At 41.3% G+C, this 27,210-nt stretch overlaps 2 protein-coding genes and 1 non-coding gene across 8 annotated transcripts; 1 reads left to right on the top strand and 2 right to left on the bottom strand.

Annotated features, from left to right (window-relative positions):
- Positions 1-1,328: 1,328 nt before the first annotated feature.
- On the top strand, positions 1,329-20,130 carry LOC127361235 (guanine nucleotide-binding protein G(I)/G(S)/G(O) subunit gamma-2). Its single transcript, XM_051395730.1, has 4 exons — positions 1,329-1,587; positions 11,975-12,051; positions 17,810-17,928; positions 19,021-20,130. The coding sequence occupies exons 3-4, from the start codon at positions 17,842-17,844 to the stop codon at positions 19,147-19,149; spliced, it is 216 nt and encodes a 71-aa protein (XP_051251690.1). The 5' UTR covers positions 1,329-1,587; positions 11,975-12,051; positions 17,810-17,841; the 3' UTR covers positions 19,150-20,130.
- A 1,718-nt stretch (positions 20,131-21,848) lies between these two features.
- On the bottom strand, positions 21,849-27,040 carry LOC127358382 (uncharacterized). Of its 6 annotated transcripts, XM_051391432.1 has the most exons (8): positions 26,747-27,040; positions 25,822-25,997; positions 25,292-25,461; positions 24,955-25,198; positions 24,591-24,848; positions 24,235-24,444; positions 22,245-22,397; positions 21,849-22,086 (listed from the first exon to the last, which is right to left on the bottom strand). In XM_051391432.1, the coding sequence occupies exons 4-8, from the start codon at positions 24,958-24,960 to the stop codon at positions 21,913-21,915; spliced, it is 801 nt and encodes a 266-aa protein (XP_051247392.1). In that variant the 5' UTR covers positions 24,961-25,198; positions 25,292-25,461; positions 25,822-25,997; positions 26,747-27,040; the 3' UTR covers positions 21,849-21,912. The 6 variants fall into 6 exon arrangements, 3 of the variants coding, with proteins under 3 accessions (XP_051247392.1, XP_051247383.1, XP_051247400.1); XR_007882427.1 differs by lacking the exon at positions 25,822-25,997 and having other exon boundaries at positions 22,771-24,444; positions 24,697-24,848; XR_007882428.1 differs by lacking the exon at positions 25,822-25,997 and having other exon boundaries at positions 22,245-22,924; positions 24,697-24,848.
- A 15-nt stretch (positions 27,041-27,055) lies between these two features.
- Positions 27,056-27,138, bottom strand: trnal-cag (transfer RNA leucine (anticodon CAG)). The gene has a single exon. It is a non-coding gene; the product is annotated as a tRNA-Leu (tRNA).
- Positions 27,139-27,210: the final 72 nt, after the last annotated feature.

Here is a 27,210-nt window from a genome sequence, read left to right as displayed (position 1 = left end):
GCATTGTAGCATTTGCTAATTAGAATTAAACACAAAATACAGCTGAGGATGGCATTAATTATTCATTAACATTAGATTTACAAATATGCTAACATTACTAGAAACATTAGAGGACCAGTGTGTAGGAGTTAGTGGCCCAATCTAGAGCCAGTTTTGGGTTTGTCCTTTCTGGGCTACTGTAGAAACCAGTTTGTTCAACGTGGTGGCCTCCACAAAAGGCGACCCACAGAGTCTATAGATGAAAATGTCTCATTCTGAGGTAACAAAAACACAACAATTCTTATTTTCAGGTGATTATACACTAATGAAAACACACTATATTTAAGTTTATATATTTTATTCCATGTCTGCCAACAGATCATCCTCAATGTTACACTCAACCTTTAAAGATTGCCTTTTTTTTCCAGACAGAAGAGGGCTTTGCCTACTTCGTGAATCAAGAAATGCCTTACTAGTTATGAGCGTACATTTAAAGTTTTAAATTTGACAAAATGGCACCAAAAATAATGAAAAATCAATAACCATATTTTACTGAAATGTCTTAATTTATACAAATTCTGCTACATACGTATACAAACATACGGGACCAAAAACATAACACTTGAGGTTCAGGTAACAAAACCCCTTCTCATATACACACCAGCTGCATACACACACACACACACACACACACACACACACACACACACTTGATCTTGTTGATTTTTGCCATAAGTAAGCGTATCCTGTACATGCAGAAACTCCCGTACATAAACACTTAAACGTGAAAGAGCAACGTGTGCAGCATCCTGTTTGTTTGTGCGTGTTGTTCCAACGTCAGTGTGTAGTTGCTGGGGAGTGTCTCTCTCTCTCTCTTTTTTTTGTTTTAATCTTTGATGTCTTCACTGTAGTGGTATAAAGATTAAAAAGCCTCAACTCTGGCGGGGCATATGTCGCGTGTATGCAATGCAGGATGTTGTTGTTGTTGAGGGTTGAATGAATTTCTTTGTCATGCAATGTCTTGATTCATACACAGTCGCCTTCATTTGGCAGAAACGTGACTTAAATGTGAGCTAAGAGGAGGGAAAATGAGCAGCCGAAAAACAGCATTCAGGGACCAGTATGGATATTTATCAAGGCGGAAATCCAGCTCGTTCAGACTGTCAGCTCTCCTGGTATGCATTTGTTTACTGTAGGTGTTTAGACAGACAGTCAAGGCTTTTTCCTGTGGACCTCTGGGAGACGGAGGGAGTGTGTCCAGATAGCAGAAAAGAGAAGACAGAAAGAGGGAGGGAGGGACAAAGAGGAGGATCTTGCAGCCTGAGCGTTTGGCTTAAAGGGTGGAGACTCAGCAGCAGCGAGGAGGGAGGCAAGGGAGGATCTCAGCTGGAGCAGAGAGGGGAGAGGCATACAGAGAGAGGAGCGTGTGTTGTGTGGATGTACTCGCCTGCCTCGCTGACTGACTGACTGTGTGTGTGTGTGTGTGTGTGTGTGTTTGTGTGTGTGACAGACAGACAGAGAGAGAGAGACAGGGGAGAACGCGTGGATACTACTCCACAGGACTGGATGTGTTTGGCATCACGGACGACCACACACACAAAAAAACAGGTAGGATTTTCTTCTACCTTTTTTAAATTTTTATTATTATTTATGTTTTGGTGGCATCTGGGTTAATCACATCCAAACCAGGGTGTGTTCCAGAAGAAGAGGAGGAGGAGGAGGATGAGGAGGAGAAGGAGGAGGAGGGGGGTTTCATATCCACGCTGTCAGCGCTCGAGGGGCGAGATTGATGCCTCTGGCTGGTTTACATCATGGAATCCCCTCCTCCCTCTAAAAATCTCTTTAAAAAAAAAATGCTGTCAGGTGAGCTGCTGCTTTTATTTCATCTCATACTCTCCTTTCACACATTGTGTATATGTGTGAGAGGAATAAGGAGAATGGACTCCCCCTTTTTTTTCTTCTTTCTCCCTCCTTCTTCCTCTTCTTCCCTCAGGATTTGGGCAGATCTTATAATGTAGAGCCAGAGGAATTAAGGGCATCTGTTTCGGAGGGGGAGATATTTGCACGAGCAGAGGGGATGAAAAAGAGACAGAAAGAAGGGGGGGATGAAAAAGGGGGGAGATTGTGGCAAAGGGGGAAGGAAAGAGGCAGAAGGATCCCACAACCCTCCTGTGAGGTTTTCCAGCCTTTCTGAACTCTCTCGCCCTCCATACCGCGAGCGGAAAGCAGGCGACCACACACAAGGTCCATGTAGTGGTTGTATCAGGCAGATGGCCGGGAGAGGAGGAGGTGGAGGTGGAGGAGGAAGAGGAGGAGGGAGGGAGGGTTTGTGTTTTTATGTTGCTCATAGACAAATACAGTCGCTGACAGCGCCGTGCATTGGCAGGAAAACCGAGAAAACTGACGTGCTGTTTATCCCACTCCTAGCATCGTCACACGAAGGCATCGTCATACACAACTCACATTAAATCATCCAATCATGTGTGTGTATGTGTGTGTGTGTGTGGTTGTGTGTGTGTTACATACAAACGCACACAGCGATTCACAATTACGCAAGAACTGGCGTCCAAGGCGGCTCGTACTGTATCTCGAAGGCAAGCCGCTCAAGGCCACGGACTGTTTGACACACATCGATGTTAAGACTAGAAGAGCGGCTCGCAAAGTATCCAACGATAAACAAAGAACCTTGAGAGTTTTCTGGAATAGAGTAAGAAAAGCCGGAGAGGGAGTAAGAGAGGAATGATGGAAGAGAGTAAGGAGGAATGAGCAGCCTTCCACGCCTTATTGACGTCTTTGACCTCTCCACTCCCGTCGCTGCCTTCCGTCCAAGTCGGGCCAGATAGCGACGAGTTCTGGGCTGAGCTCCCTAAAAGCATCGCTCTTGCTGAACTCATCTCTCTGTGAACTTTCCTTTTACGACTTCAAAACTTGTTTCCCTGAGATGCACAAGGCTTCAGAGGGAAGGTAGCATGAAGTAGGAGGGATGTTGTTGCACCGTCAAAGGCTTCGACCTTTGTACTCGCTGCACTTGTTTGCTTCTGACTGTGTTGATTTTGGGTTGGAAGCTTATTCAACCATGCCGCGGTCTGTCTGGATGGAAGCATCCAGAGCTGTTAAAGAGTCTTTTGGGGAAATGGCCAAGGCCTTATCCAACCAAGAAAGTCCAAGTCAAGTCACAAGTTACAAGTCACAAGTCTGCCGGGTCAAAACATAAAACTTGCTTTAGGGAGTAAATTAATTCTCACAGCACTTATGTCTTCTCCAGACTCTTGTGACTTTGGTTGGACTCAAGTCTACAAGAGCTGTTTTCAAGTGTTTACGGGCAAGTACGAGTCTTGACCTACAAAGTCTCAACTGAAGTCTCGAGTCGAATCTTTTCAAATCTCAAAGGAGTCAAGACAGCTGTCATGCCCAAGTCAAGTTCCAAGTCCTTATTTTTGTGTGATTTAAGTCTGACTCAAGTCCAAGTGTCCAGAGTTGTTTTCAATTCCTTTGAACAAGTCTGAGTCAAGTATTTTCCAACCAAGTCTTAAGTCAGGTTTCAAGTCCTCACTGGCAACACTTGAGATTGAGTGTTTTTTTATTTCAAGTTTGAAGTCAAGTCTCACGGTGCTCTTTCAAGTCCCAAGTCTTGTCCAAACAAGGCTTTGAGGACAAAACATGAGACTTTCCAAATGAAGCTCCAGGTCCTTATTTTTGTGACTTGAGTCTGACTCTAATTCAAATCTCAAGTCTTCCAGAGCTGCTTGTTTTTGCTGAAAGTTTGATGCAAGTCTGAAGTCTTGAGGGCAAAACTTGAGAATGTAGTTCTAACAGCACAAGTTCTTGTCCCAAGTCCTCGTTCTGTAATTTAACTATGACTTTCTCATGAAACTCTGAAATCTCAAGTGTCTTCAGTCTTTAGGAAGACTCTCTCAGTAATCAAGTCGAAGTCAAGTCTCAAGTCAGCACATTTGTGACAGATGTCTGACTCGAGTCCAAGTCTCTTGGATCCTCCCCAATAATACACTTTCATTACTTCTGACTCGCTCCAATCTACAGTTGGAGCGAGTCAGAGGGTCGGAAACAGTCTGAACAGCACACTCACACTCTCAGCAGAATCTAAACAAGCCCGGATGTTTGTAATATTGTTAACAGCCCAGGAGTCTGGCCGTGTTATTCTTGGCACGCTGATTGATTCCAGAGGAAAAGTATGTTTATGCCTCCTCACTCAAGGCAAATACAAAAAAAAAGAAATCCCACCGATTCCGCACAGTTAAAGTGTTGGAGAAGAGAGCTTAATGTACACAAAAGCTGGTAAAACTATCATTTGTGACATGCGGGGAAGGAAGTTAACCTTTTAAATTTGGTGACTGCACTTCCAAATATGATTTCCAGAGAGAGAAAGAAGCTCCACACGATGGCTGGTTTCCTGCCAAAGTGGCCAGAGGAATTTAAAACAACCCCTCCCGCTCACAGCCAGAATTCACCAGCATTATTTGGCCGGTGGTTGGTGTTAATTTTCCACCCTGGTCACACAAAAACATGCTTTCTTTTAAAAGAAATATATGCTTCTAAAGTCTGTAGCTGCTCCTGTGACAGCAGTGACATGCATTGTTTCTACCCCACTAACTACACTGCAGTTACATAACGCACATATAAAAGGTTTTTAAACGCGAGTCTTTGAGGAAAATAAAACCACTTGGTCACTGCTTTAATCTAACAAAGAAGAAACATGCCGGGGCCTTGATCGTTTGATTTAATAAACATAATAGACCACATTTGCGCTCCCTGGAGCAATAAGCCTCCTCCCTGCTGCCTCCTTGACTCCCAGGGGATGCATCATTTCCTGGGCCACTGCCTTCTCCCCTCCCCCCTTCTGGGACCTAGATTAACCCCCCCCAAACACACACACACACGCACACACACCACAATCTCTAAGATGGCAGGATGGGCAGGGCATGCTGGGGGTGGCACAGATGTCCGGGCTAATCGAATATTCGCGGGTGGCGCGGGTCTGACCAGGAGGCAGTGGCACGAGGAAGGAAAGAGAAAGTGAGCTAGGGTTAACGTGTGATTTAATATAATACATTTAGAATTACACCTTAATGTGATTTTATTATTATGTTTGAATTGATGTTTCTGTACAAACCAACTATTATATTCCAAAATTAGAAAGATACTGGATAATTCACATGAGAGAGTTCTGTATTTCGTGTTTTTTCTGTCCTCACTGGTTTGAAGAGGGCGGGCTCTGTCGATGATTTGCCGTTTTGTTTCTTCTCATTCTTGTTGGTTATTTTGGTTTGGTTTGCAGTCAGTAGCGAGGGACAAATCTGTCCCACCGATGTCATTTTCAGTTCAGAACACAGAAAACAGAAACTTTTTTTAATGACAGTCAGTGAAATTGACGATGTAAGAGCTTTTATTTCTGTAAGTCGACTGAAAACAACTTGTACATTGAGCTCATCCACATTTGTTACTGTTTTTATGGCAGTGCTTCTGTTTTTCTGCTATCTTTATTTTGTAGTGTTATAGATACATACTTTTCATGAGCTTTAAAATGGCCTATAACTTAATTAATATGATGCTACTGTATACTGTAGGTAGGTTTAACATTTTACAAAAATCATGAATGTAACAGAACCACAAGCCTCCCTCACTCATACAGTATGGATCCAAACCACTGAGCTGCCATTATAGTAAAGAAACATGACTCTCAGGGTAGTAAATGTGCCATCATTATATCAACATGCTGTAAATTGCTGTAAATACTTAATGTAAGGCAAATAATATTTTCTTCTGATGTTTATACACACAGGTCAATCAATACAAAGTTCAGTTTATTTCAGGGATTGGATGCTAACAGATCTTTTTAAAAGAAGAAATGCAAATGGTTGTCATAGAAATTCGGTTTGAGGTTTTTTTTTTACATCCTAGGATACTTCGATAAGTTAATTAGTTTCACCACGCATCATAAATTAAAAACAAAAAACAATGAATAGTGGACAGAAATCATGAACAGACACAGATGCAACTCTGAAAGTAATTTAAAATAAGAGACAAAAAAAGAAGGAAGAAGAGGAAAGATGATGAAGAAACAACCTCTACCTCTTCTATTACTACTACATACTAATAATAATATACATTATTTGAGATTTTACAGCATAAAACAATGTCAGTTTTACACAGATATCATAATACAATACTGTTTTAATGAAGTACAGATGGTTTCTTTTCATTATGTTTTAATGTATCAAGTCTTTAATGTGTTTGTAGTGTCATTAATCATATTTAATATCTTGGATATACTACTGTGGGACTGACACTTGTTCCATCTTCCCGTATGAAGGCTGTTCGAGACCGTTACGACGAGAGCGTGGAGGTCGGCTCCAGGTCCAGGTCTGACTCCACGCTCGGAGCGCTAACAGAAATAGTGATGGAGAAGGATGCTCAGCTGTCACGCTCACCGTCAGCTCCCCTGACAATCACTGCCTGACAGCTCTGCTCTCTGTGTCCCATCTCTGCCTCTGTGTGTGCACAGGGAGGGGCGTCCTTTCTCCTGTTCAAGGGCAGAGATCCGTGCTATATTACATTCAATAGTCAATATCCTCTTGATCGTGTTCATTAATAACTCCGGAGGTCAGTTTTATGTTACCTCTGCTTGCTGCGGTCGCTGTAAAAGCCACTCTGGAAGAAGATATTACCACCACATCTCGGGCCTCTTTTATCTTCCTAATAAACTTTATTCCTTTTTCCGGGCTTTTATTTATATCTCTTTTTCCTCAATCTCGGTCTAACCTCGCCTATCAGTTTACAACTCTGTAAATCTTTGTTTAGCTTGAATGTGCCCTTCAGTGCGACTTGTTTCACAGTGACATCGCAGACTGCACCTCATTGTCCTGTGGCAAACTGAGGACGGTACAGTCACTCCAGCACACTGCGAGGGGGGCTTGATGACTGAACTTTCTGCATGCGTGTGAGTGCTTTTGCGTGCTCAAGCACCGCTGCTCTTTTGTCTTGATAATGAAGAACAGGCTTGCATTTTTTGAAAGTCTGCAGTGAGGTTTTTGGATTAGTTTTTGGGGGGATTTTGTAGTAAAACACGAGACAGAAATGACTCAGTCAGCACAGAAAAGGATCGTGTCAGCTCTTACGGTAACAATATTGGAGTCAGGAGGGTTTTTTTGTGTGTGTGTGATAAACAAAGTAGGATCCCAGTTTCTCCTTAAGTGTGACATGCACCAGCCTTATTTAAAGGGTCAGTTCACCTAAATACCAAGAATATTTTCTCATGCATAGGTCAACTCCTTATTAGAAGATCTGAGATAAAGTCAAGGCCCTTGGTTCAAACTACCTCCAATACATTTTCGAGACATAATTGATCTTTTTAAACGTCTCCCCAGAACAGCGATTGCCCAATCATAGCTTAGCAATCGTAACTATGCGCAGCAGGTCTGCCAAGCTTTGGATTTCTCCACATGTTGAAGTGGTGTGCATGGGGCAAGAGTTTTGAAGAGTTGCGTCTTTCTTTTTTTTTTTTTTTTTTGGCTTTCAAAAACCAAAAATGCATCTCAAGGAGAGGATTAAACATCTGCAAACATTTCTGTGAACAGTTGACTAGCTTATGACCTTTAATAGAAGCCGAGCATTACTTCAAAGGCCCAGGAGCATTTCATTAGCTAACTATATTTGTTTTTGGGATTACAGGTTATGTTAACAAGCACTGTTCATGAGTTGTACATCCACTGTGTTGTATTTCCTAAGTGTGTGTGGAAGCTGGTCCAGGATGCCATCAGAGTTTAGGCTAATGTTAGCTGCTCTTTGCTGGAGTTTACCTGAGATAGTGTTGCGTTTGTCAAACACATCGGTTAGTGCAAAATTAAAAAAACATACTTTTTAAAAATTTAAGAATCAACCAACTCATGCTGCTAACATTAGCTTTCTTAGCTTGCTAACAACAGCTGATAAAACCGGCTTATGTTACTTTTGTCATTCCAGCCGATAAAATCAACAGTCGCCGGCTGGTTAGTTATCTATAAATTCCCTGTACAGTTGTCATGAACAGGGAATTTAGCTTTGGAATTAAGAGGCCATAACAGTTTTTTCCCCGAGCTGTAAACATGTTTATTTCTGCTATAAAGTTTTGCATTTTAATATGGGGCCTTATAGAGATTGACTCACTTCTGCAGCCAGCCTCAAGTGGCCGTTTGAAGGACTGCAGTTTTTGTTTAAAACCTTGAAAACTTAGCCTCAGTTATCTCTGAGCGGGGGTCCCGTCCTGCGTCTGCACGTCCCTGCAGACCCTCGCAGGTTAATCACTGGCTCTCCAGGGTCCAGATGGCTGAGCTAGGGACAGATTTTTAATTACCACGCTCTGATTTCACACCCTGGGCATCATAGAGGACAGAACACTCCCTGCTTGGCCGCCTTAATTTCTCTCTTTGTATAGAGTATAAAAAAAGCAGGATGATAAGGTGTGCACTACAGTAAGAGAAAGGGGGAGAAAATGGGGAGGGAGGGCCGAGCTGAGAGTGAGCGTGTGTGGGAGTGCGCGAGAGATCATCACACTCGACAGGCCAGGAATTATATTTTCCTCACCAGGATGTTTCCTGTGGCGCTTAATCACCCTTTAAGTCAGCGACACCCAGAGTCGAGCAGCAGCTATAATCACATCTGTGGAGGGCCTCGTCACGAACACAGACCCCCCGAAAACACAGAGGAAGGGGTTCAAAACAGCTCCAAATGGCAGGGGAAGGATGACGGAGGGGGTCAGATTGATTCGGTGGTGTTAGCAGCAGGACGGAGCGTGCTGGGGGTGTTTCGGTCCCATCACTGAACACCTGTCCGCCACTGAGGGAGGGATGGAAAGCAGAAGGCTAGAACACAGGAGAGAAATGGATCACCAGTCACGTCCCATAATGCATCTCGCTGTTAGGTTTTTTCTTTTTTTTACTTCAGTACAGTTCAGTTCAAGATGCTTTACTAGCATAAAAGTAGAGAACAATATTGCTAAAGCATTAAGATAAAGAACAACTCTGTCTCTCATCCCCTGGTCTCGCTGCTGCTCTGCAACATAAATATGATGACACAAACGGTTCACAGGGAAATCAAATTCAGCTTTTTTCTTTTTTAAGAACAGTCGGCTTTCTTGCCTTTTTTGCAGCATACAGTAAACTGATCAAAGAGCAGAAAGTAGACAGTGAAAGATGTAAGAGTGCAGTCAGGACTGCAGCACTGACACTTTTTCAAATATCACAATGCTAATATTTAAAGCTTCATCTTCTCAGAACAACAAGAGGATGTGAAGACTGCAGTAATCAAAAGACAAGATGGATCATAATGGATTAACTACTCCATTGTTAGGAACCCTTAACATAAGAATAATGTTTCCTTATGTGCATTTACTTGAGTTATATAATCCACCGAACACATTTCCACTTGCTAATAGGTAACTAACTAAATCAATAAATTCATTAAACTTCAGCACAACACCCCAATATTATAAAACTTTTGCCTTTACTTATCTCACACTACAACTACTTCCAAACCAGCAGCTCACTTTTCCTGGAAACTCTCAGATGTTATTGTGAGCGTTGATGAGTGACGAGCCGGATGTGAGAGAAACACTTGCTCTGAGCAAATAAAACCTGACACCTGTCATGTGACTCCGACTCTGTTTGCCATCTTTCGGCAGGAAAGTAACATCAATAAGAGTGATTAGTTGTAACTGGGTCTTACACATTCACTGCCTATAAAAACTCCAGCAGTGTCTTTAAAATATTATAAGAAGTGATGCAGGAATGTGTGAGTTTCCTACAAAGTGTGGTTGATATAAGAAGAGTTTATTCTAAACTGTCAGGTACCAAAGGCGGACTGGCCACCCCATTATCCTTCCCTCTTCCAGTCCGCACTGACTTTCAGAGGCTGTAGTGGGCTCCGTTTTAAAGCTAGAGTGAATATTGTGCTAACATGTTGGGAAGGGGGGTAAATAACGCTATGGAACGGCCATTTTCAAAGGGGTCTCTTGACCTCTGACCTCACAATATCTGAATGAAAATGTGTTCTATGGATTCCCCTTTGCAGACACGACCACTTAATGTTAATCCCGTGCAGTTTTGGGGCAAAAAACATGCAGTATAAAGCAGCATATGTGGTATAAATGTGTGCATACTGGGGTGTGGAATTTCATTAATTGGGAATGTCTGGAAAGCTGAGACACATACTTACATACCCCCAGTCTGGAAACGGCCCTGCATCAAACATCTGGTTAGATTTATAATCTTATTTACTCATTTATTGATCAGATAGTTCATGATTTAAATAAAAAAATGTGCCACTTACAGACTATTTTATGCATGTTATTAGACATTAAACATTTGAGAACTTTTATTTATTGTCAATAAATATAGAAAAGAAATGTTTCTCATAGTAATGGTACACAAATCTGAATTTAATATTAATTAAGAGTTTAAGAATAAGTGCACTAATACAAATGATGATACAGTTTGCATAAAAGTTTAGATTAATGGCGTCAGTGAATCAGGAGAGTTGACAGAACAATACAGTAAGATCTCCTGCTCGTTCTTGGTTCGTTTTTTAAACTCTAAGCAGTTTCAGCATTGAATACTCTGGCTCAGTACTTCGGCCGCTGTTGGCGAGGTTTTGTTAATGGATGCCTTACTGTATCGTTGCTTTAACGTTGCACGCTGCCATGATTTACGATGGGTGGAATTCCCTTCCTCTGCAGATCTGCTCATGCAGGGTAATTGGCCCATTTATCAGAAGCAGCAGAAAACCGAGCTGCAGAGTCACAGATGCATTAAGAATTATTCTCTTGGACCAGAGAAAGGGAGAAGAAGAGGAGGAGACGTGAATGGGTCCAAGCACCAACTGAAGGTTAACTTAAAGGAACCGTTCGACATAGTTGGGAAACATACTTGATTGCACTTTTTGCACAGAAGTTGGAGGATTGGCACCACTCTCATGTTTCTCAGTGCAAAATGAAGACGGAGCCAGTAGCCGGTTAACTTAGCTTAGCATAAAGACTGTCCAAAGATAATGTAATCGATGTACCACCACCTTTAAAGCTCACCAGTTAACACTTTACATCTTGTTTGTTTAATCTGTACAATCTGTCTCCTGGCTGTAGCATAATATATTACAGGCAGATATGAGACTGTTTTTTTGTATTATTCATTAAAATCAAAGGCAACTTGTTCCAGTGAGAATAAAATGTAGAAAAATATTGTAGTTTGGTGACGGATGGCTCAACATTTTGGAGGAGGAGCAGGAAACTACAATGATTGGTCAAATTTGCAGAAAACCTGTGCTGATTGGCAGGTTGCAAAGTTGCACAGAAATCACAGGGTTGATTGAATTGTTGCAATTGCGACTTCCTGGAGCAACCGATAAGCTACTTCCTTTAAGAGCAGAACTAAGATAATGATAAGGGGTTTTTGTTCTTACTATTGCCAATTACTGATTTCAAAGTCACTATTAAGGGCCAGGAAACAGTCCCACAGATAACCTCCCTATGACACCACAACTTGACCTTTTCACACGTCGGTTTCTGTGGGAAAAACAAGATATAACATGTTAATGTGTGAGCTATAGACGTGCTTGTAGGTGGATTTTAGTACCTTCAGACAGAGCCTGGCCAGCTGTTTCCCGCTGTTTCCAGTCTTTGTAGCCTCATATTAAGCGGACAGATATGAGAGTGGCATCAGTCTTCTTATCTCACTCTCAGCACAAAAGCAAATAAGGCACATTTTGAGCTCTTATGTTTCACATGCACCTCCCTCTGTAGTTTGTTGTGGTGTTTCTCCCCCTCAGTGGAGTTTGTAAGAGCGAGCTGTGACATTCTGACACACAGTGACCAGAGGACAGCGACTACACACACACACACACACACACACACACAACCCTCGCCGTAATTTATCTGGAATGTGCAGAGCTTCTGCCTCTGATCGGCCTCTGATTCTCACTCTCTTCATCTCTTTTTCTCTATTTGCAGAGAGCGAGGCAGACGCACACTGCTGACTGAACTGCAGGCAGACACTGGGGCAGAGTGCGGAGGAGTAAGCAGACAAGGTAAGTCAAGACAAAAGGAGGAGGCACTGTAGCATGTTAACATCAGCCAGTTTCATAACATTACAGCATGAGTTGGTCACAGCCCTCAGTCTGCTCGGTGCAAACTGAGCAGTAAAGGAGAGTTTTTGCACTACAGAGTAACAACTACACAGTTAAGTCCTGCGTCCATCTGAGAGCATTATTTATCAGAGCCTGTTGCGATGTCACAGTTATCAGCATGTTCACACCGTGTGCAACATCTCAGGATGGTATTTTGGGCAGCTGACAGATAGGAAGGAAGGCAGCACAAGAGGTTTCATGATATACAGATGAGCAGAGTACAAATTATGTCCTGAAACAGAACATACGACAGCCGGGAAATCTCCCAAAGCCAAAAAATATCAAGACAGGAAACAGCTTTGTTCAGTAAATCTTCTTCGTTGCCTTCAAGATACGATCTACTGCTATTAGAGTCGACACATGCATGGGCATCCTCTACGCGTCACCCCTCCCTCCCCAGATATGAAAATGTCAGGGTGGCATTTTCACGCGCTCCACCAACAATAAGAGGGACAATGACTTTGTAGACACAGTGACTCTGCTTTTATTAACTGCTTTTTTAAATATATTTTGCAGCAAGTTTTGAAATTCTATGTGAATCCAAACACAACATTAGGTTCATCTTTTGGGCATTTTGTAGGCATGCTGGCAGCTCTGGGTATCACAATGTCAGTCAGTTAGCATGCTAACATGCTAAAATAAGATGGTGAACACGGTAACCATTATATCTGCTGAACATCTGCAAGTCAACATCGGCATTGTGAGGATGTTGGGCATGTTCAAAGTCAACGCCACAGTACAGCCGCCCACAGCTGCTAGTAGCTCTCCACGTTTCTCCTTTATTTTCATGGACTTTAGTTGGTACGGCAAATTGTTTCATGTTACCAACTACTGGGCAAACTCTCCAAAGGCACGAGAGGTAACCTCATTAAAACTTGGTGTATCTTTCCTTCCATTTGTAGCCCATTGAGATTGATTGATTGATTTAAACATACAAAATGTAATTTCTGCCTCTACTGGGTAAAACAATAACATGAAGTCAAACAACGTTTTGAAGTAGCGTGGGATCATGGGAGTTACCACCATTGCCAAATGGTTAAAAACACACAACTCAACAACATATAGAACATTGATCTAGTGTTTTTAGACATTTTAATGTAGAAACGTTACATAGTATATCTTTAAAACATCATCTCTCCCTGTCAGTTCCACTCAAACCAGGCTATTGTGTCACAGTGTCTGAGTATTTTCTGTACTGAACGGAGCTCCACTTTTCCGTAGACATCCCAGAAACCTTAAACAGTGACATGTCACCCTATCAATAGTCTGCTGATACGCTGGCCCGCTTTGACGTCTCCCCTGAGTGTTGAAACAATATTATGGCCTCGATATGAAAGACGCCTAATTTCTACTTGTCAATCACACCTTTGTAGTAACTCTCTGGCCTATTTTTATTTTGGTGAGAGAAAGAGTCCCAAGATATTTGTACATAACATCAGTCATTATTAACCTGACATACTAAACAAAATACACTCGACAACTTGCAGGATTTCCACAAAGGGACACAGATTTTTGTATTTTAACCCCCTAAAAATACCAATAAGATGGTCCCAGGAATCCATTGAGGTAAAGAAAGTCTGGATTTACACAGTTACAAAACTGTATATAGTAAAGTAAAGAGTTCTGTCTAGACCCGCTCTATTTGAAAAGTGTCCTGAGATAACTTCTGTTATGAATTGGCGCTATACAAATAAAATTGAATTGAATTGAATTGAATTAATTATTGTCCATGTGACCCTAATTCTGCTTCAAACACTCTCATTAAAAAGAATCCAACATTTTGATTCCTTTCATTACTGACAGCAATAACAGCACGATAGATTTAGTTTTCAGACAGTTTGTGACCCTAAAAGGTGACGCACTCGTCAGAGCGAGAACATCCAGGACCCCTCAGCTGCAGTGACTATTAAACACAATGTTTATGTTACACTGTTAATACTCTGCAGTCCACTGCAGGTTGTGCTCGTGAATCTTCTTCAGATTGTCATTTGGTTTGAGATTTACCAGCCTGGTTCAGAGGAAGCCTTAAGTCTGTTTGTGTGTCACTTAAACTTGTATTTTAAAACTATTTCCACTGCTTCATCAAGTGCAACTGTTCATCTTTAAGATCAGATTCAGCGTAGTCATTGCACACAGTAACTATACAAAATACACTACAGATTAGATTTGTTTTCTTCTTCCTACTGTCATTCAATCCAATCCTTGAATCCAAAGTTTATTATTTATGTACTAGCGCCCTTCATGTTACCCTCTGCTGGTCTGCTGCATTTAGTACGTTGCCAGGTTTGTGTTCATTGCTCTAGAAATCACTCGATTATGTTTCAAAATGAAAAATGCAAGTATTTAATAAAGAAATGTCGAGGCCTTTCAAGTCATGAATATCAAGTTAAGTTTTTAGTTTTCTTTGGGGATCTAGATCCACCTGGGTGTTATTAATGTTAGCTGTATTTGTAGGAGAGTTGTGAGTATCGCTGTCTCGTCCTTTCTTCATGTGCAACAACATATCTAATCATAGGTACATTGCTGAGTTGTTGTTCACACCATATCATGGTATTTGTCGTGGCCTCCAGAATCGCTTACAAAACCTTTAAAGTCATTAAAGGTTTTGATTTTTTAAGTGGAAATGCCCAAAATGATCTGGTTCTAAAATGTTTTGCTCCCTTAAATTAAACATTTAGTTGAAGACCCTGTGCACTGAGGACGTGTGATTTTCTGACACGTCAGATTACACAATTAATTGATTAATCGAAAAAAATCATCAAATGACTAACTAGTAGTGACATAATCATTAACTGCACTGGACTCACTTTCACAATCATCTGTAGGAGTCGGTGACCCCAACAGAAAACCAAAGATTAAAAAACCAGGTATCCATCACATTTCTCATTTGTTCCCTCTGGCAGGCAGTCAAACACTAATAGATCTCACGTGAAGCAGACAAACTGTAACCGGTGACCCTGTGCAGGTTTTAATTGATGATCAGGCCATCGTGGGGTTCAGTGGTGTGACAGCGGAGATTCCTGCAGCAGTTTCGGCGGCCTGGTGAGCAGGTGTGCCGCCGTGGGCCATCGATATTCACGCTCAGCTCCAGCACCTCGCTGAGATCAGTCTTAACCCCACACTGAGTCATACCACAGTGCATACAGAGGGATGACGGAGGGTGGGGGGGGGGGATTGATCACACACTAAGGATGGCGCTGTTTTAGAGCGCTCGCAGCTTGATCCATTTAATCAAAGAGGTTATAAAAGACAGGGGAGCATCTGAGGACAAGGAAGTGAATGAAAGTGTGCACCGATAGAGACAAATTAAAGGAAAAACCTGAATAAACTGGTGGATAAATATCAAATACAGGCCTCACTGAATGGTTGGATGGAAACAACATGAATTATAAGCATTTACTGGATCTCAACCCCAATTGAAGCTATTATCTAAACACAAAGCTGTTCCTAAGACTTCTATGTTGTAGTTTCCATTCATTATTCATCCATCTGCATCACATATACACTCTCAGGGTTGGGATTGTTACTTTAACAATGTCATCCGATACAATTAATAATTACTTGTTAAAGAATGTAGTCAGTAAACAAATCCAAGCATCGTGATGTAAAAGTAACTTGATCACTTCCTGTTACTTTTGAACACCAAATATGCAAATGAAGACACATTTAGATGATTTTTATGTATTCTATAAGACAACACAACCATGAAACCGTAGAAAAGTAATTTTTTTAAAGTAAAAATTTGTCCTCTGCGCAGAAAACGTTTACAAAATATTACAAAATAATGGTGATTTTTTTACCCAGTTAAAGTATTTTCTTACAAGAGGCAGTGATAACGAAGATCAGCTGTGGTTTGATTCGAGACCAGAGTGCTGTCTCGTTAAAAACACGTATTGTTCTTTATTTTAAAATCCGGCTCATAGTCCCTATTCTTACTAAATGTAACTGTAATCTGATGACGTCTCTTTTTTTCTCTAACTGTAATGGATTACCTACTCCACAAGCCTGCACACTGTGCACTAATCTGCATAAGTAAACTATTTGGGCTGGTTAATATCCAGTAAATGAATGTACATGCTGTAAACTCGTGTCATTGATTATCTTTTAGACAAACACGTGTGAAACCAACATCTGTCGACCTTTAAAAGCTTCTGCCAGTTTTGACTTTGGAAGCTTAAAGAGAAATGTTTCTCCAGAGATTCAACATTTTATTTGTTTTCCAAGACGTTCCACAAACATGTAAATTATGTTACTACAGTACACGATCCAGTACTCATTCACTCCCAGTGGCCATTTTAAATCTCTATTATGTGACCTTTTTTTAAGAATCTTTGTTTTTACTACTTCTTTGCCGACTGTGGATGTGACTGCAGGAACGATTCTTGTGATTCTTCAATTTCCATCAGGCATTGTGTTGTGTGACAGGAGGCTCACCTCCTACCGCCGTCCACTTTACAGGCGAGGTGCAGTTCCCGTGTCCATCAGCATCACACTCAAGCATCAAGACAACTGAGTGCACATATTTACTTTGAGTATTTAATTGTGTCACTTTTTCTGTGTGAACATAAGACTCAAAGCCTGGTTAGCATCAGTTTGTTGTACTGAAGGAGGAAACAGTTTAATGTTTTTGACCATAATGATAAATAAGCTTTGTTTCAGAAATATTGATCAGTTAGAACAGAGGTTTCCAACCTGGGGGTGTCACCAAAGCTTCATGGGGGCTCACAAAGCCTTTATTTTAAGGGATGTAAGAAAACTGAAAAAAAATACACAGTAGGCCTATATTTATAATAGCACCAAGGACAAGAAAACACTGAATTTGTCAAAAAAGAATCCTATTAGGTCTGTATTATTATTAAAAATTAGAAAAAGACAAGACAAGACAAGACAGGCAAAGAATTGTATAAAAGTCCCCTTTTATACAACAGGGAAAAATCTGCTCAAAATTCTCAAAAAATCACGTATTTTACACAAATTTCTTGCAGTTATCACTATTTGGGTTAATTGTAAAGATTTGTTATAATAAGTTTACTAAATGACAGTAAATGCATAAATACAGCTTTTTTTAATGGACTATGTTAACACCAGTGATAAAAGAGAGCGTTACAGTAACAGAAATGCAAATAAAGCGTTACTGGAGCTGTGTAACATCTGCTGCCTGCGAGGTGACCTGTCTTACCTCGGATCAAAGACAAACCACATCATTATATTGATTTATCGTCGTTCACATGACACAGAGGGTTGACACTGCGCCCTTGTGTGACACGGTGACAAAGAAGTGTCGATGAGTATGAGCGGGCGTTAAGAAAACCACCGTTATCAGTACAAAATTAGAGTTTTCTTTATTTCTGAAACCTGTAATCTTAGTTATCTGTTTATCTATTTTGAATATAGAGCAAAGCACTGCCCCCTCACTCTCCTCCCACCTTCCCTGCCTCCCCCTCACTGTCATGGGCTGCCTAGCAACTGACACCATAAATAATATGCCTGTGTCTGTGGCGTGTGTGTGTTCGTAGGCATGTGATAATAGACAGGATATCTGTTACTAGCACTCCTCCTTTGCATGCCTGCTTGTACTACAGTGCTCGTCTCCATCAGTGGCACACTCCTGGTGAACTGCAATGTCTGGGGTGTTTGAATCTCTGTCTCTTCCACGTAGGCAGAGGACACGAGACCTGACTGACAGCGCCCATGGCGAGCAATAACACGGCCAGCATCGCACAAGCCAGGAAGCTGGTGGAACAGCTGAAGATGGAAGCCAACATCGACAGGATAAAGGTGAGCAGACACACAGGAAGGAGGTTTTAAAAACTGATCTGATTTGAAGGTCCAGTGTGTAACATTTTAGAGGATTAATTGGCTGGAATTGGAATATAATATTAATATTTTAATTTGTGTATAATCACTTGAATATAGGAATCGTTGTGTTTTTGGACACGCTGGACTTTTACAGGAATAATTTTTACATTTGGGGGATTAATCACTTTCTTTCCAAGGTTTAGAGTAGAAGATTTATACCACTTTCATGTCCGTCTGTTAAATGTGTAGCTGGAATCAACAGCAAAGCTTAGCTTAGCATACAGGTTGAAGAATCAGAGGTGGGACTTAACAGAGTACAGATATATTTACTGTTACTGTACTTTAGAAGTTCTTTCATCTGTACTGTACTTTGAGCATTTATTTTTCTGACAACTTTTTACTTTAACCTCCTACATTTTTACACAAATATCTGTATTTTCTACCTCTTACATAATAAAAACAGGCTTATTAATTTAGTTTTGCATCATTGCACAGCTTCTTAAAATCAAGATCATGACAGATGTGACAGGAGAAGAAGTTCCTCTACTTTTACAGGAGTCTTGTACTTTTTGTCCTCTCTACGTAAAACCAACTACTTGCTTTCCGCTCTTGTGTCCATGTGATACTGGATACTGGAAACTGGAACAGAGGCAAACAGCTAACCTTAACTCTGTCCAGAATCCAAAAATACATCTTCCATCCATCGGTTAAATATGCAGCTGGAGCCAGCAGGTGGTTAGCTTAGCTTAGCATAAAGACTTCAAACAGGGGGAAACAGCTAGCCTACCAACACCTGTAGAGCTCATTTATTTATTTTACTTGTTATATGTTGTTTGTTTAATCCGTACAAAAACATATGTGTAAAACCAACTATTCCCTGTTTACAGTCTTTATGCTAAGCTAAGATAGCGGCTGCTACACACATTAGAGTGGTATCAATCCTCTTATGTAACTCATGTAAATGTGTTATAAGTTTATTTCCCAGAATGTCAAACTACTTCTTTAGCCTAACCTCTGCATCATGTATCTCCTCGTATACTGACGTGTTTGTGTGTGTCTGTTTGATTCCAGGTGTCCAAAGCGGCGGCAGACTTAATGTCGTACTGCGAAGCTCATGCCAAAGAGGACCCTCTGTTATCGCCGGTGCCAGCGTCGGAGAACCCGTTCAGGGAGAAGAAGTTCTTCTGTGCCATCCTGTAAACTCGGCATGGCCCTTCAGCAGTCTGCTCAGTGTGGGACTTTGAACGTGGACGTTCAAAATACGTAGAAAATCTTCTAGTCGGAGGGCATGGCGATTATTGCCCACCCCCCTTTCTCGAATGGCACCTAGAGAGTGCGAAAATTTAAAAACCCACAGAGTTTACATGTAACTATTAAAGGGGTTGTGATTGCTTTTTTTAGAGGGGGTGTTGCAGCATGTTGAAGGGGGGTCTGTGCTTTTAGATGACGCAAAAGGGGGATGATGATTATGATGATGAGGAGTACGATGATAAACCCAGAGACGTGACGGACAACCAGTCAACCTACCGAGTCTTCAGGTTGTGATGTGTACAAAACAAAAACAAACAAAAAAAAATATATAGATAAAATGAGAATATAAATATTTTGTGGTTCTTTTTGGGACTTCCAAATGTTCTGTTAAATGGTTTTCGTGGTCGGGTCGAGCATCGTAGGACAGCAAACACACATACGCCTACCACTAGACGCCACCTGATTATTGGAATGATTTCTTTTTTTAAGTTGTTGTTTATGTTTATTTCAACTAAACCTTTCACCTAGATATCTTTCTATAACTGTACGTGATTACTGAAACTGCTCATTTTCTTACAACAGGTTAGTGAAAGCTTTTTTAATGGGATGTTTGAAACATTCGACTCTGTGATTCTCTTTGCAAAATACCGGTCTGAAAAAAAATCAGTCTCTGTGTATCAACATCTATCTGGCAAATGTGATGCAGTTTGTCTCCTTCAGATACAAACCCTCTTTCTACTATTTGTATAAAATGACTAGCAAGTAAACTGTGCTGTGCTGTGAGTTGCTGAATGTTTGTGTTTGTATCATTAACTATTGCATGAAGTGGACAGACGGTCTTCTCTATTTTCCTTTCATGTCGAGATTGTATGAAACGAGGGCGGCCTCCATCTGGAAGTGCCAAAACATATTAAAACAAGAATGATTCAATACGGACTCAACAAGGACATCTCTCACATCAGTGTTTCCCATTAATTACTTAGGGCGTTTTGACACATACCTCTTTTGGTCCGGACCTTCGGACTTTTCAGTTTGGTCCAAACCAAAATTGTAGGTGAGAAAGGTGCCATGGACCACGGTCCGGATCAAAAGACCAAAATTTGGTCCGAACTAAAGAGGTGGTCTCGGTCCGGATCAAACTGAACCATGGTTCGGTTCGTTTACAGTATGAAAACATTTTTTGGATGGTTCGGACTTTCGGACCAATTACAGGAAGTTAGGCATACGTACCATAGAAGAAGAAGGAAAAAAAACGGAAGAAAACCCCCGCTAGAACAAGCAAAAATGAGTCGTGGAAGTACGTGGGGAGAGGAGGAGATTATATGTTTAATTTAAATTTGGACAGACGAAAACATTAAAAGTCAGTCATAAATGCCAACATTTACAAAACATTTTCTGAGCGGATGAAAGAGAGATGGTACGTATTTTGCACTACGAGAACAAACATTTCTCGCAAGTATTGTGCTTGCAGTTGGTGCTGACGTTGTTGCTGCTGGTAGTAATACCATAATAACGCAATTGGGATTTACTCATTCATTTTCATTCATACGGAAAAGACTACCTGCCAAAATGACAACACGCCAATGTCAGATGCATGCCCGTCACACGCCGTAGCTATGTCATGGAAAGTTCTTTAGTGTGCTGGCAAAATTACTATGTGAAACCGAAAATAACGGGATCAGATGTATACAATTAAACACGAACGTTGGTCCGGACCTCTGGTGGGTGGTGGGCAACCGCTTGTTGAGCTGGTAGTAGATGGAAGACAGGATAGTCTCCAGCCGCGACACATTGATCTCAGCGTAGTGGTCCAGTGTGTTGAGCCCGTTGTCACGAAAGGCCCGCCACGGTCTAATTTGTCCCGCCACAGCCTCAGAATGAACCGAAAGAAATTCTTACACTTCTCATAATAACACAAAAGATCCGTAACTTGTGTTTCGCGCCACTGCTTCAGCAAAGCATCTCTCACTTCCAGTCAGTCGGCTCTGCCCCAGTCCCCCCCCTTGCTGAACGCAGCGCACGCACACTCATACACACACACACACACACACGCGTATGCACTGGAATATATAATGTTACCTGACAGCATCCGAGACGTCAAGGCATTTTAGGACACCACGTCGTTTGAGGTAAGAAACGTTAACAAACTTTACAGTATCCACTAGTTCAAACCCAATTTTATCCTGATCAATGTACGACAGCAAACAGATAACGTTACTGCAAAAGTTTATTATTGATAATTGACGTTAACGTTCGTTGGCTAGCAATGTTAGCTCTGTCAGTCTCGATTATGTCGACTGATATATAAAAAGTATGTAACGTTATATCTAGCTAGCTAACGTTAGCTAATTATCTAACGTGAATGTTATTACCAGAGACGGTTCAGAAAGTATAAATGTATATATCAGTGTTTCTCACTGATTTTGTGAGACTATGGTGGGTGGAAGATTTTTTTTTTACATTTTAAAGTTAAATGCATCCATCTGGTGCACTTTGAAAGCAAAATTAAGAGGCTAGATCCATGAAGAACTGTGTGCTCTTGTAAACAATTTAATCATAAACACATTGGTTGTATAGACACAGGTGGTGAAAACACAAAATCAACTAGAGGATACATCTGAGCCATCAAAGAAATTAAGCAAACGTGGTTACCTGTGTTGAACTAGTTTATTTTTTAGAAAATAAAATAATAAATAATTAATCCCTACATCCCTATTTGCAAACTTTGCACCCCGAATTTGGACATTTAATAGTCCTGGTCTTTGAGAAAAACAGTTCTAATGCCCTTTGGTAATTAAATGCCTCTTGACTCAGCCCATTGATGGAGACCCTCAGGCAGGCAGGCAGTTGCTCTCCTTGCAGCCTGTTACGAAGGTCTGATTTGACCTGAAAATGAAGGTAACTACAATTAGCCAAATGAATGAAAATATTTTGAGCACACTGCTCTTTTGGTTAAGAAGAGTATGCAGTTGATCATGTAAGTGCAATGGGTTAAATGTTTGGCACACATCTCAGCAACATATTGCCATGCCCTCTGTCCTTACCCTGTTCATTGTGGAGAAGTCTCTCTCACAGTTGACACTTGACACCGGAATGACAAGTGCAATTGCTGCCAAACGGCTGAGTAATGGGTATATCTGTCCCCATTCATTGCACTCACTGGCTAGCAGGGTCATTATTTCGGCCTGGTTCTCGTCCTAGGGAAATAATGTTAAAACGATGTTAATTTACCTTTTTTAAATTAATCAAGGTGCGTCTGCAGGTTAAATTGAATAATTTTTAAGACTTTAAACTCTTAAAAGACCAAATATAAAGAAATTTGAGACAGAGTACTGGGATTTGCTTGGATTTCTCTTTACAGGGTTAAGTATGACAGGTAAGTATAAAGCTAAGTGTATTAGGTTCAGTTTAGTGATAAGCATTAGGTAGATTTGGGGATTTGTAGGCTATCAAAACTTTTGATCCTGCTCTGAATGACAAATTCTGACAAAAAGATAAATTAATACATAAAATGAGATATAATGTTTATGTTGAGGATCGCTGTGCAATATATCAGTATCATTAATCCACCTTGAATGCCCCTCCTCCACACATGTGCTCTTTGAAGGACTGCCACTCCTGGAATATCAAGGTCTCCTTTCCAGGAAGAAACCTTTTTGCCAGGGTATGAAGGTGGGTGTTTTTCTCTTCATCAGCTAGGGCAGCTGCCTGTGGTCCCAAAACGCTGAAGGCCCCAATTCAATTCAATTCAATTTTATTTGTGTAGCGCCAATTCTTAACAGAAGTTATCTCAGGACACTTTTCAAATAGAGTAGGTCTAGACCGAACTCTTTAAAACATTATTTACAGAGACCCAACAGTACCACCATGAGCAAGCACTTGGCGACAAGGGCAAGGAAAAACTGCCTGTTAAAAGGCAGAAACCTAGGACAGATCCTTCGGCTCTAGGTGGGTGGTCGTCTGTCTCGACCAGTTGGGGTGAGAGAGAGAAAGAGAGACAGACAGACAGACAGACAGACAGGTGCACAGCAACAACAGTATTGGCAATGGCAATCTAGCAGGACCATGGCAGGAGGCTCCACCAGGATCGATAAGAACCTGCGAGACGAAAAAGCACAAGAACTCCGGGGAAGAAGTGAAGTTAGTAACATGCATTAATGGGACATGAATGAGTGCAGAAAGAGAGAGGAAGAGAGGAGCTCAGTGCACCATAGGAAATCCCCCGATAGTCTAGGCCTATAGCAGCATAACTAAGGGATGGTTCAGGACTCACCTGATCCAGCCCTAACTATAAGCTTTATCAAAGAGGAATGTCTTAAGCCTACTGTTGAATGTGGAGATGGTGTCTGCCTCCCGAACCACAACTGGAAGCTGGTTCCACAGGAGAGGAGCTTGGTAACTGAAGGCTCTGGCTCCTGTTCTACTTTTAGAGACTATAGGAACCACAAGTAGCTCAGCATTCAGAGAACGTAGTGTTCTAGAGGGGTAATAGGGTACTATGAGCTCTTTAAGATATGAAGGGGCCTGAAGAGCTTTATAGGTGAGGAGGAGGATTTTAAATTCTATTCTACATTTTACAGGGAGGCAGTGCAGAGAAGCTATTAATGATATTAAGATTCTGGAATCTCCTTTCTAGGTGGTGTATCAGGCCACTGATGTAAGGACTGGCAACCTAAAATTAGCAGAAAAGAAAAGTAAAACCCCCAAATTCTTCAAACAGCAGTCAATCTAAGGCACTCTTCCAAGGATTTAAAATGCCTTCATTGAAAAAGGCATGTTCAAATTAACAAGTTTAACACCAGACTCCGATGCGAGTTAGAGTTTGGCATTGTATTTACTACTCCCTTATGAAGGCATGCTGGCCGAAATCTGGTTTTAACATGCGATTTAAATGAAGGCATTTTAGTTCACTGGAAAAGTGCCTTGGATTCTCTTTTGCTGTTTGAAACTATGGAACCACAAACCAAAGAGCACCTTCAATCTAAGACCCAACACACTTCTAATCTGGGGGGGAAAAAACCCTAAAACATTTACCTCTCTCACAAATTTTGTCCAGTGCTCCTCCCGTGGCAGGTCCTTAACACCCTGTCCTCTCCTGTTCCTCTCCTCCTCATGATGGATCGTGAAGGCTCCGAGTGCAAGGGGCTCATCAAGATCTTGGTGGAGATGGGACAGGAAGGACCCAGGGAGCAGAGTCTCACCTGCATGCTTGATGCGTCTGAGGGTCTCAATTGTTATGGGAACCTAAAATTAAAGAGATTTTAGTGTTGGCATCAGATTGCTGTAAATATAACCTTACAGTATAATGTCTTCAATGGTAACCAACAGTATCATAGAAAGACATAACATAAACATAAACTCTATAATATTATAAACTAATCATATCACGCCTGCTCCTTGATGTGAAGGAAGTTGACATTTGCCTGTTGGAAGACTTTTGAAAGCCGTGTTAGATGTGGCAATATGTCAGCCTGGAGGTACACCGATGCCACAAACCTGTAGGTCGCACAAAAGGTATACAGGCCCTTGGCGATTGGACATCGTTTAAGCTCTGCCTCCTCTGCCAATGTGACAAGCACAGCTGTGAGATTCCTTGGGAGTATCTCAATGGCCAGGTGCTGAGATAGCCACCTTGTGTCTTTTACCTCCTGGAAATAATAAACCAGTGTTATGTTAAGTATAGACTTACAATACTGGTTAGTACTGATTGGATGGGAAATACCAACTGTGAATGATATGTAATAAATAATATACCTTCATCTTCAAGTCAGACAGTCCCAGGGTGCTAGCCGCTGCCTTCAGTGCTGCTGTCTGGTTTGCACTGTGATGGAAGAACAAGTGTAGTTCCTGCAGGTGGTCCCGGAAGGTCGCCTTGTATTTCACATCATTTGATGCGTCCTTACAGGCCAGGCCAGGGCAAGGCGGTGGGCGGCACAGGCCACGGCAACGATCATGGGGAAGCTGTCGGTCAGCTGCTTAGCGACCCCATTTACACGCCCTGTGTTTACATGTCAAATAACACAACAAGGCAAATTACACATACATTTCTTTCTTAAAAACACACTAAGATGGAATAGTGAAAGGATCATACCCGCCATAACAGCTGCCCCATCAGTGCCAAGCCAACAGAGTTTCTCTGTTGGTACCTGCTTGTTCTGCAGGACAGCTTTCACAGCAGTGACAATGGTATCAGCCTTGCCATCACTGACTGTCACGATGTCGAGGAACTGGTTAAAAACCAGTCCCTCTTTATCCAGGTATCTGAATGAAACAAAAACCGCAATAAGTATAGCATGATAAGGGGTTTGAAGAAAACTCAAAAAAGAAGGAAAACAGGAATCTTAATTAAATAAAAAAAGTATTCCTGATAAAGCAGGAAGAATCACATCCCTGATAATGTTATTCACGCCTTTACTAGCTTCTATTACTCCAAATACAGTAGAACCAGGGTATGCATCTCATTAATTATTCGATGAGAGCGGCAGTTGTTCCTGCGATCAATCTTGAAATCAGAAAATGAAAAAATGCGATACTTTTTTCACTGGGAAAGAATTATGAACTTTACATCAACGTATAAGGGCTGAACGAATTCAAGTTTGTAATATTTGCACAAGTGTTTACTTTAAGCTTGAGGAAATAGTCACAGCCCAGGAGCTGGGCCAAGCTTAGCAGCTTGCCGTAGTTGGTGAGGTGGGCTATCTCATTTTTGACCAACCAATACAGGCACTTGAACCCCCCAATTACAGCTTCATGCTCCATAATGATGACAGGCTCGAAGGCATGCATGACAGAGTATCCTGCACAAAAAAACAAAGATTAAGTGACAACTAATTCCAGCCTCCCTGAACACTACCCATTCAACCACATCAGAAACTTGTGGGATTGTGATTTGAATAGGTTGATGATGTGACTGGAGTGACTTTACTTATAATCCTTGATAACTTTAAATTCTCTCCTAGAATTAAAAATAAAGCAGTCTGGCTTTGATTAGAGTTTGGTTGCACAATACAAGTCAGTAAAAATGGATAAAGTTATGGGTCTGGCAGTTAAATCTTCTACTTTACAAGCACTTTCACTTTCTAGAAAGAGCCATGTTGTTTCAGGAGGTGGTACGCCCTCTACAGGCATGTAAATGAAACTGCATGAATGATACATTGTGACATTATTGCTATTATATTGGTTTGTAACAGATAAGAAGAACAAATATGAGACAAATATTAGACGTGAAGACTTCTGCATCATTGCTATATCCTTTATCACTGAAAGCAAAACTGGTGGTTGGTTCATTTACATTTATTGTTGATTCTACACAGCAGAAACACACACAAAGGTTTTAACCAAATTAATAAAAGATGATCATTACAAACTACAAATACAACATATATGCAGTGTTGTGGTAGTGCACGGAGAAGTAGGTATACTTTTAATTTATGCCTCAATTTCTTTTTGAAGAGGCCCGTCCAGTCTCATAAACAATGACATATAACTACTCTTGCATATTTATTTCACACAGACATGGGCCAGTAATATTTGCACAGTCACTTACTTTTGCTGCTTAACTTCAGGCAGTAAATACTCCTAATGAAATAAATAGTAGCCACAGATGAGGTGCAGATTTTCCACAGATGGCTGAGACACCTGCAGAATTGTGCAAGTATTCCTCATGAAAATTGGACGACTATGTCATGCCTTTGCCATCCTAGAAAGAAAAAAAAAAACCAACAGCTTCCAGAACACTAAAGCGGGGTTTACCCAATGCCGACTGAAAGATAAATGGTCATATGCGATACACTTGCGCTAGAGCACTGCACATAAACAGCAAGCATTTGCAGCGTAAACGACGAGAAAACGTTGCTGTCAGAAGTGGGATTCGAACCCACGCCTCCAGAGGAGACTGCGACCTGAACGCAGCGCCTTAGACCGCTCGGCCATCCTGACGTAGCGCATCCACGTCATATACAACTTATCTATTGTTACTGCCGACAAAGGTACTTTGTTGTTGTGACAAAG

Source organism: Dicentrarchus labrax, unplaced genomic scaffold (assembly GCF_905237075.1).
Source record: "Dicentrarchus labrax unplaced genomic scaffold, dlabrax2021, whole genome shotgun sequence".
Taxonomy (NCBI): Eukaryota; Metazoa; Chordata; class Actinopteri; family Moronidae; genus Dicentrarchus; species Dicentrarchus labrax.
Note: the sequence above shows the minus strand (reverse complement) of the source record. Positions and strands in the feature narration are given on the sequence as shown.